Here is an 11,270-nt window from a genome sequence, read left to right on the forward strand (position 1 = left end):
GGTTCTTGAGCTCAGCATGGCACAGCAAGGCAGACTGCAGGGCCAGTGATAGCTGGGTGCCTCTGGGTACGTACAGTCTGGCTTCGCTTCGTGCAATTTTGATTTTCTGGTTGCTTCCTCTCTCTCCTTCCCTTGCCCTTTTAGGTTTCCCACAAAAATATGCTCTGCGATCCCAGCCCCACCCTGCTAGGACAATCGCAATTCTGACTCTCCCTACTACAGATGTGTGTAGTGCCCCCAAGGTCCTGTGAACTCTGAGCCTGGCCATCTCCTCCTCCTTCTGTGCAGGTCCTGAGCTAACCAAGAACCTTCCTTTGAATCAAGTACCTCCACCCCACTTGTAATCTGACTCCTGAACAACACCCTCCAAGTTAAGTTGCTTGGGCTACTGGGCCACTGGAGCCATTTTCTGAAATGGATATCATAGTGGTTGGTTTTTTTTTTTTTACAATAACAGAAAAACAAAGCAACTTTTTCCCTCCTCCATGAGGGGTGGGGTGGGGGGGAGGATACAAAAGCACAGTGGCAGGGCCCTTGGGAAGCACTGGCCCCTATATCCTTGTAAGGCAGCTCCCACTGGGGTTGTGTTTGCTCTTGTCCCTCAGTCCCTGGCTATCCCTGAGGCTGCCTGGGGAGCAAAGAGCAGGAATGAGTCCCAATGACTACAGGCAGTATCAATGAGCTCTGTTAGTGTTACAAGTTGGGCTGCTAACCTCAAGGTCAGCAGTTCAAAACTACCAGCTGTTCCTCAAGAGAAAGATGAGGCTTTCTGCTTCATAAAGATTTACAGCCCCCGAAACCCCATACAGGGTCACTATGAGTCGGAACCGACTCCACGGCACATAACCACCACCACCACAGGCAGTAGCAGACTAAAGTTTCTTCCCTTTCAGAAAAGCCTGGCTAGATATTCTTAACTCAACTGCAGGCTTACGTTGGAATGAAAAGGTGAAATGCATTCATGGGTCAGAGAGAGAGAGTGTGTGTGTGTGTGTGTGTGTGTGTGTAACAGGGGATGTATAAACTCAACCCAAATCAAACTCACTGCTATGGAGTCAATTATTACTCATTATGCCCCTATAGGACCCTATAGGTAGAATTTTGGGGGCTGGGGTCCTGGTATGGTACTGTAAGATAAGCATTGGACTGCTATCTGCAATTCAAACCCACCAGCTGCTCCTTGGAAACCTTGTATAGCATCATTGAGAAATAAATTCTCAAAAGGGTTTATCTTCAGGAATAAGGGGGTCCAGGAAGCTGCTAGAGCAGACATAGATTGTTGATTAACATACCAACAGTGGCCTATGCATCTGAGGTATGTGAGCTGGGGGGGGGGGGTTGTGTGTGAATTGGGGGAGGGGGAACAAATCTGTTCAGAGTCTAGGGACTTTAAATAAGAAAGTCAAGGCAAAGTAGGCGCATCAAGAAAGGATTGTTAACCCCATAATGGTCAGTGAGGAGCCAGGGGAAGGACTTTCTCAGTCTAGCAGAATAAAAACTGCTATGTGTTGTGTCTGTCTGCATCTTCTGGGTTTGGTGCCCGATTTCACAACATCGAATAAAAAAGCCTCGCTCTTCCTAAAATGAATACAGATTAGATTTCTTGAGTGTTTGTCAGTAAGCACTTCTGATAACTCATTGGTGACCTCAGAACCAAGAAGGACAGAAGAAGTATCTGGAGTATCGACAATGGTTCTCACAGCTGTGAGTCAGAACCTACTCACTGGCACTTAACAACAACAGTAGCCAGCTGCCACATCTTTCTGCCATGCAGTGCCTGCTGGGTTTCAACCATTGACCTTCTAGTGATCAGCTGAGTGCTTAACCACTGCACCAGTAGTTCTGTTACACTAACTGCTGTCAAGTTGGTTCTGACTTGTAGTGACCCTGTATAGTATTTCCTGGAAGTGATTGGTGAATTTGAACTGCTGACCTTTTGGTTAGCATCAGTAAAGTCTGCCCTTAAGGCAAAAATCAGAATGGAATGCTTGGAATTTGAGAACAAAGCCCCCTACCTTATTCTTTCTTTGTGATTAATTTGGTACACTGCATATAATAGGGCGACTCATCTTTTGTTGTACAAAAACTTCACCAGGACACCTTGAGTCCTTTTGGGTGGGGGCTACCAGTGGGACAAGGACTAGCCCTACCTCCCCCAGGCCAACTTGGGCCAAGCTGGGTTTACTTCTCAGTTAGTCCCCATTGTGCATTGACAAGAAATGGCACAAGAGGGACCCTTCTCTCTGAAAACTCCAGTTTTTGTGATGCCTCCAAGTAGTCTGTGAGTTGAGCCTGAGGATCAGGGCACTGCGGAAAGCTGGGTGAGGAGTGGAAGCAGAAGTTTGGAAGGGTCTGGCAATTGCAGAATTCAGGGTTTGGTGGGAAATGAAACTTAGCAGTAAATCACAGGCTGGGGCTTGCAGCCTTTTCCTTGGCTGTCGATGACTTGTCCACAGCAGGATGGGGCAGAAGGCAGAGCTTTTGCATTTCAAGGAGACTTTGTTCCACTGCATCTGCAAACTTGGTCGAAGAGGTTTCTTTGCAGCTGTGAAAGCTAGAGATGCAGAAGAGGATGTTTTCCGCCTGAGGGTTATAGCAGGCACCGTACCCATCGGGGACCACAGGACCATAGCAGCAGAACATCTCCATGGTTGTAGGCACCTGGATGGAATGACAGGTCAGGGGTGCTTGTTCTGAAATGCAACCCGAGAGCAAGATAGAATGTGGGATGCTGGAACAAAGCGAGACACTCAGACAATGTGGAACACTGGAACAATGAGGGTGCTCAGACAACAGGGATACTCAGATGACAAGGAGTGCTCAGACAACCTAGAAGCCTCAACCTCATATCTGTTCATCTCATTAACTCTTTCCCACCTGTATGTCTGAGTGAAGAAACCAAATCCAACAACTGTCTGAGCAAGAGTGGGAACAGAAAAGAATCCCATCTAAGTTACCATTTAGAAAGCACAGGGATTAGGAGCTACAAAACCATTCCCAGCATGGATTATGCTGTCTTTGTAGAGTCTGCCGCTCCCAGAGGGTGTTGGCACAGGGTCTGAGTTGATTGTTTTCTTCACCGGTGGGCCATTTAAGCCACCGAGGCAATCTAAGTAATTTACTAAATGGCCCCCTGATGGCACTGACAGTTAAATGACTTCCCAGAGAGAGTCATTTAAGAATTGGAAGAAATCTGGTCCATCGTCTCTCTGTCACTCTCCCCAGATCCTTAATTACTATCAGGATTGCCTGGCTGCTCTGATATCCTTCCACAGCCTGGCCACGCACAATTAGCTAGCATTGGGGATTTCGAAGATTGCTATTAACTGGAGGTTTAGTTATGTGCCTAATATGCTTTGAATTCACAGCTCTGAGATTTTGTATTCCAGGATCACAAACCAAGGAATATGTTTCTGAACATATTCAAATCATAAATGCTATTTTTTTCCAGTTGAAAAAAAAAACAAACAAAACCCACCACACCCCAGATTAAATGTATTAGCTATTCCTAGGAGGAAAACAGCATTCATGGGCAGGTACAGGACGGGGTTTGTTTTAAACACACAGCACCTTTGCCTGCGGATAGTTTGCTAAAGAATTGGTGTAATATCTTGCCCTCCTTCATCCACACCTCCAAGCTCACTGCTGTCATGACAAAGTTGAATTACTGAGTGGGATTTTAACCTCCAACACAATTTTATCAGTCTCTTTGGTTGCCCAAATAACATGGATAACATGGAGTTTTTAGTACATTACAGTGGAAGTATCTCCTCTCCTAGGAGGAGTCCTGATGTGGTGGTGCAGGATAATGCACTGGATTGCAACGTCGGTTTTAATCACACGGTCAGCAGTTCAAACCCACCAACCACTCCTCAGAAACCCTATACAGAGTGCCTATGAGTCAGAACTGACTAAACAGCACCTAACACCACCACTAATCAAAAGGTTGCAGGTTCTTATTCACCCAGAAGTGTCTGAGATGAAAGAGCAGGTGATTTACTCCTGAAAGAAGCAAGTACATGGGTCCCCATGAGTCAGAAGCCACTCAGCAACAACTGGTTCATCCCTTCTCCTAAGTTGCTGCCTCTCTCTAAAAGGGTTCTTTCTGTCATTAAGTTGGTGGTCCTCCAGCAGAACGAGCCCATAGCCCTGGTTAGGGGCTGGAAGGTTCATCATCCAGGTTTTGGGTTGTAATGTCTTAGACTGGCTTGGAGGGCCTCATCCAGCAAGGCACAATGCTGGATTTCCTACCCAAGTTGTTGCATCTGGTTGAGCCACAACTGCACTCCCAGCCCGTGGTCACCATGATATAACGCTACCTCTTAGACCATAGTTTGAAACGTATATAGCATAATGGCTTAGACATCATGCTGGGTGGGCTTCTTTTGTCCCACCTCTGCTAGGGTGGAGTCTAAGATTCTTCCATTTAGAAGGTGAGGACGTCAGTGCTCTGTGAGTTTAAATCATTTTGCTGTTCGTCCTGTGACTCATAAGAAGCAGAGTTAAGGTTTACCTGACAATGGCTCAATCCTTGTAAGGGGCTAAATTACGTCCCCCAAAAGATAACCTCAAGCCCCAACCCCTGGTTCCTGTGAAAAGTGACTAATTTGGAAATAGGGTCTGTTGTGGATTGAATTGTGCTCCCCCACCCCAAATTTTGTTGGAATCCAAGCCCCTATACCTGTGAGTAAAGAGCTCTGGTGGCACTTTAGGATAAGCTCTGGACAGCTAAGCACAAAGTTAGCAGTTCAAACCTACCAATCACTCTGCTAGAGAAAGATGAGGCATCTGTTCCTGTAAAGCTTTACAGCCTCAGACGTGCTATACGGGGTTGCTATCAATCAGAATGAACTCAATGGCATGAGTTTGGGGGTGTTTTTGTTTTGTTTTTTAAATACCTGTGGATATAACCTTATTTATATTGGATATAGGACTTTTTTTGTCATGTTACTGAGGTCACACCAGTGTAAATTGTGTCCTAAACCCAGTTATTTCTGAGTTATAAAAAGAGCAGATTAGATATCTAAGTGCTCACAAATGGGGTGAAATCGATAGCACATGAATATCACCAAAGAACTGAGGAATGCCAGGAAACAAGGCTCTTTCCCCAGAGCCAACAGTCTTCCTCTATAAGTTGAGCTTTTACTTTTAGCCTTCTGAACTGTGAGAAAGTACATTTCTGTTCTTTAAAGCCACCCTCGGTGACAGCAGCCGTAGAAAATGTGTGTCTTTGTAAATGCAACTGTTATGTTAACATTAGGTCATATTGGAGTAGGGTGAGTGCTAATCCAATGACTGGTGTCCTTATAAGAAGGAAAGAGATAGAGTCTGACACACAGAGAGACAGTCATATTACATTAGAGGCAGAGATTGGAATGATGCCTGGGGCTGCCAGAAGCTGGGGGAGAACAGAAACGATTCTCCCCTAGAGCCTTCAGAGAGCATAGTCTGATGACCCCCTGAATTCCGACTCTGTCCTCTAAAATCATGAGACAATAAATTTCTGCTGCTTTAAGCCATCTCGTCTGTGGTACTTTGTCATAGCCACCCTAGGACATTGATACAGGCAATAAACTCTTCAGAAAGTTAACAAGTTGTGAAGCGCACATTCCCTCTCAGTGTTACCTGGCTGGTAGAGAGGACAAAGTGATTGCTCGTCAAGTACATTTCCTCCGTGAACATTTCAGGTAGCTCCTTGCAAATTTCCTGGGCGAGTTCCCTTAGCGCCAGCAGGTGGTTGTCAATGGCCATGCCTCTTAAGGCCTGGGAGTTGGGAACAAAGAACAGGAAATGTGATGTGGGATCCACCTGCCTCCTCATCCCCTCCTCTTCAGTTCATTGACAGCTTGATATTCACAGCCTGTGCACTGTGGGTCTGCACATTTCTACTTACATGGAATAAGCTCAGAGTTACTTGAGTTCTATCTTCAGGACACTCCAAATAAAGGTCATAGAAACACTCCCTCCCCCACCCCACCTCCCCCACCCCCAAAGCTAGCTGTCGCTGACCTGATGATATATGTACAATGAGACGGTGCTCTCCATGGGAAGATTGTGGGCCTGGCCATCCTTAGCACTAAGCTCCTCATTAAGGTGTGAGAAGGATGGTTTCTGAATCTTGTTTGCTATTTCATGGGCCCAGAATCAATGAAAATAAGCTGGATTCATAATCCAGAAATTATTTTGCAACAGGAACTAAGCCCCGTACCAGAAGTTGACTTGATGCTTATAAAGGAAAGCTAGTGGAATGATGAAAGTTTTTCCCTTTTTTATCATAAGATATTTAAGATCTTGTCAAAAGGAAGGGTAATAGCAGAGCTAGATCTATATAGTTGGGGCTCATGAATGGGATTGTGGCTGGAAATAGGGCTAGGGTGCATGCTCTGTGCTTCTTCCATAGCAGGTACATTGCTCTTGGGTCACAGGTTGAGTTAAAGTCACTTTGGAGGTAATAGAGATTTGGAGGCCACTTCTGGCTCCTAGTGATCATTTTTGAACCAACATCAGAGTAATCACTGTGTGATTACCCAATCCCCTGATCCCGCCCATGATACCCAAAGCCTTATGAGGGCTGACTCTACAAGTAACTAAATTCCTCTTGTGAGTATCACGTTTTTTAAAGAGAATCCTTTGCTGTTAAAACTCATAAAGGAAGAAACCTCCAGACACAATGAACTTTGTTTTAGTTTTACAAGGCACATTTTGGGATTAGACAGCTGTTCCTTTCAGTTGAGAATGAATGCATAGAGATGCATTTGAGGCCCCAGTCACTGCAAATCCACCTAATTAATTATATACTGAACAAAATTAGTTATGTAACCATAGTTCATGTTAGATATGGCCCCATTAAGATAGAGGGAGGAAATTATGAGCTGATGTACAAAGTAGATTTCAACTGTTAATTTCTCTGGTTTTCTTGATTGAATTCCTGGATTGTGAAGGTACACAGAAGCAGCTACTTTTTGGAATAGCCAACCCTTCCCTGTTTTGACCATCTCTGAATTGACTGTGGCACCTGGAATCAAGTTAGTAGATTGATAATACAGTCTTTCATTCATTCTAGGAATCTAAGTGCTTATATATAAGATGCTGTTAGGTTCTAGAGCTACAATAGAGAACAAAGCATTATTGACTCAGCCCACATGGAATTATGGGGTTATGGGGGTGGGGGTGGGACAGAAAGTAATCATTCATACAGATAAATATGTGGTCATAAATTGAGCTAAGAAGAGCACAGGAGTATGAGAGAGTCTATGACAGGGGAACCAGATTACACAGGCTTCACCATTGGAATTTCCTTTCTCCATTACCACTTGTATGGATTGAATTATGTCTTCCCCCTGCTCCTAAAATGTGTTGAAATCCTAACTCCTATACCTGTCGATATAACTTTATTTAGAAATAGGGTGTTGTTTGTTAGGTTGATGAGCCATGTATTTATATCATTTAAGAAACCAAATAAGCCAATAGCTTGTATCATCATGCCAATGCTGATTCTTATTCTCAACCCTTTTAGCTATGGTATTTACTTCCATAGTTCTAAATAACATGCTTGCACTGCCATTACTGTATTTTTCCAATGTTACACATAATCTCCTGACAACAGAAGATGAGGCTTTAACTCTTTTGTACCCTTCTTTCCAAATACACTTCCACTATCCCATTCTCCCAAGAGTTACATTGGAACTCTGTTGTGTGATCACAGCTCAGCGTTTCCATTTTAGTTTTCAACCTTAATTTGTTTTCTTTTTTTTTTTTTTTTCAAAAATGCGATGATGGGAGCTCCAGCTGTTCTCTTGGACCTGAGCCCACATCAACAGAAGTAGAGGGGTGATGAGCTAGACGGAGCCCTAATCATATCATAGAGCTGTCATGTGTTGGGATTTGCTGTCCATTTGTTATAACATGCAAACACTCACAACTGAGTCCTATAGTATACTATAATTACATTTATTTACTTATTCAATATTCTGTTGACAATTTAAAAATGATTAAATTGGGGTATTTTACTTGCTTAGCTTTCTAAGTATTTATAAGTAGTTGCTTCCACAACTTTCAGGCAGAAGTGTAAGTCTTCCCTCAATACATTAAAACATATAATCAGATAATAATTTCATTCTTACAGTTATTTCTTGTTCCTCTATGGACCAATTGTTCTCTAGGTCTGCTGAACAGCTGCTGACTTCATTGTCAGCCAGGAGACTCCCTTTATCTCTTTCTTGTGTTGAACTATCTGATTTTTTTGAAACCTATTGCTTATTTTATGCTTTATTCTCTCAATTTAGTGGTCTACATTCTCTATTAGCTCTGGTAGTGTAGTGGTTACAAGTTGGGCTGCTAATCTCATGGTCAGCAGTTCGAAACTATCAGCAGTTCTGTGGGAGAAAGATGAGGCGTTCTGCTCCCGTAAAGATTTACAGCCTCGGAAACCCTGTACAGGGTCGCTATGGATTGGAACCAACTCGATAGCACTTAACAACAACAACATCCTCTAGTAGTTTTATGAGAAAGAATACTGTTTAAGTAAAGATTTTGAGACCTTTTCTGTTGCAAAATGTCTTCATTATACCTTCAAATTTGGTGATGGTTTAGTTAGATAGAAAATGTTTCTTGAAAATAATGTTCCCTCAGAAATTGAAGGCGTTGTTGAGAAATTCCATTCCATGTGATCCTGGATTTTGCATTTGATTTATTCTTCCTTTCTGAGAGATATTAGGCTCTTTCTCTTTCCTTTAAGGATCTCTTAATATTGTGAAGGAGTTCTGGTGTGGTGCTGTAGGATAAGCAATGAACTTCTAACCACAACCTACTAACTGCTCCTCAGAAACCCTTTACAGGGCCGTGATGAATCAGAACTGACTTGATGGCACTTAACAACAACCAATTGTGAACTTTTCATGGTATAAGTATTTAATCTATTACTGGAGAACTGTGTAGTCGCTATCAAAATATAAGGTAGTTCTGTAGTGACATTGTAAGATAAGCATTGGACTGCTAACCATAAGGTTGGCAGTCCAAACCCACCAGTAGCTCCTCAGAAACCCTATACAGGGCCACTATGAGTCAGAACCAACTCGATGGCACTTAGCAATAATGACATCAATATATGAGAAGGGACTTCAGAAAGTTCATGGAAAATTTCCATGTTTTAATTAAATTTTTCCATAAACTTTTTTAAAGCCTCCAGTCAGTTTGTTCTCTTGGCCTGATGAGTTTCACTATAGAGACATCTTTTGAACTGCCAAGGGCAGTAGGTGCTAATAAAGCTGCGTCCCAGTATACAGGAGCTGGGTGGCTAGGAGACTTGCTATAAGTAGAATTTTATTCATCTCCCTATTTCCTGTACAGTATCCTCTCCCTCAACTGTACCTTGTATCCCTAAGTGCAGAGGTCCTCTGGGTCAGTCTTTCCATTGAGGACGGGTAAGGGAAGTATACTGGCTCATGTGGTGGTGGAGAGGAGCTGAGAACCTACTTCTTACATAGATCATCAACGATCTTTTTCTGTTCAGTCCTACATGCACCACACTTTTGGCGTATGCCAATGCCTGAGCCATTCTGAAGTCCTGTAGTACAATTTACTGGACTTGGATTTCTACTTCTCCTGGTCTGCTAAGTTAGTTATCATGTGTTCACCTTTCTAGCTCTAAATTTTTGCTATGATTTTCATTCCATTCTACTTGCCTGAGTAGATTTATGTCTTTGCTATTTGTGGCACTGTAGGATGAGCACTAGACTGTGAAGCACAAGATGAACAATTCAAACCCACCAGCTGCTCCTTGGAACCCCTACAGAGTCACTATGAGTTGGAACTGACGTGACAGCACTTGTAACAACAGGAAGGATGGAGTGAAATTAAAGGCTTTTGTTAATTCATCATGCTTATCAATAGTTTCCACCACTAGTCTGTCAGTTTGTGGTGGCTTGTGTATTTCTGTGATGCTGGAAGCTATACCACTGATACAAGCAGGGTATACCCATGGTGGACAGGTTTCAGCAGAACTTCCAGATGAAAGCAGACTAGGAAGAAGGTGAGATGGACTGTTTCTTAATGCCTGAAAACCTTATAAATAGGAGAACACTGTCAGATAGCACAAGAATATTGAATATTGAAACATTATGCATAACATTTTAATAATGTCAGATAAAGTGCTGGAAGATTAGCCCTTCAAGTTGCAAGTCACTCAAAGTGCAACTGGGAAAGAGCTGCCTCAAAATAGAGTTAACTGTAATGATGTGAATGGAGTAAAGCCTTCAGGACCTTCATTTGCTGATAGAAAACACTTTAGATTGAGGCAGAAAGGCTGTAAACATCTATTAATAATCAGAACATGAAATGTACAAAGTATGAATCTAGAAAAATTGGAAGTTGTCAAAAATGAAATGGTGCACATAAAGATCGATATTCTAGGCATTAGTAAACTGAGATGTGCTGGTATTGGCCATTTTGAATCTGACAATCATATGGTTTACTATGCTGAGAGTGACAGATAGAAGAGGAATGGCATCATATTTATCATCAAAAAGAACATTTCATGACCTATCTTGAAGTACAACACTGTCTGTGATAGAATAATATCCATACACCTACAAGGAAGATCAATTAATACCATTATTATTCAAATTTACACACCAACCACTAAAACTAGTGATGATGAAAATAAAGAATTTTAACGACTTCTTCAGTCTGAAATTAATCAAATATGCTATCAAGATGTATCAATAATTACTGGTGATTGGAATACAAAGGCTGGAAACAAGAAAGATCATTAGTTGAAAACTATGACTTGGTGACAGAAACAATGCTGGTGATCACATGATAGAATTTTGCAAGAACAGTGATTTATTCATTGCAAATACCTTTTATAAACAACATAAAAGACAACTATACACTTGGACATCACAAGATGGAATATACAGAAATAAAAGTGACTACAAGTGGGGGAGGAGACAGTGGAAAAGCTCTATACCATCACTCAAAATAAGGCCAGGGGAAGACTGTGGAACAGACTCACATGCAAGTTCAGGCTGAATCTGAAGAAAATTCAAATAAGTTCACAGGAGCCAAAATTTGACCTTGAGCCTGAATTTAGAAATCATCTCATAAACAGACTTGATGCATTAGACACTAACGACCAAAGACCAGAAGAGTTGTGGGATGACATCAAGAACATCATACAGGATGCACAACCTTGGAACTACAGGGCTCTGGGATACAGAAATTGACCCATGGTTGGAATGGGGAAAAGGGGGGAATAATGTTAAGATGCT

General features: G+C 42.4%; 1 protein-coding gene across 1 annotated transcript in view; it reads right to left on the bottom strand.

The window, feature by feature from the left end:
* Positions 1-2,403: 2,403 nt before the first annotated feature.
* CHAT (choline O-acetyltransferase) overlaps positions 2,404-11,270 on the bottom strand; it is an 86,468-nt gene continuing 77,601 nt past the window's right edge. Inside the window, exons 13-14 of the mRNA XM_006874615.1 lie at positions 5,626-5,763; positions 2,404-2,661 (exon numbers count right to left, since the gene is read on the bottom strand). Of these exons, the coding sequence (XP_006874677.1) occupies positions 2,404-2,661; positions 5,626-5,763 (396 nt within the window). The remainder of the gene's footprint in view (positions 2,662-5,625; positions 5,764-11,270) is intronic.

The sequence above is a fragment of the Chrysochloris asiatica genome, unplaced genomic scaffold, assembly GCF_000296735.1.
Source record: "Chrysochloris asiatica unplaced genomic scaffold, ChrAsi1.0 scaffold00289, whole genome shotgun sequence".
Lineage (NCBI taxonomy): Eukaryota > Metazoa > Chordata > Mammalia > Afrosoricida > Chrysochloridae > Chrysochloris > Chrysochloris asiatica.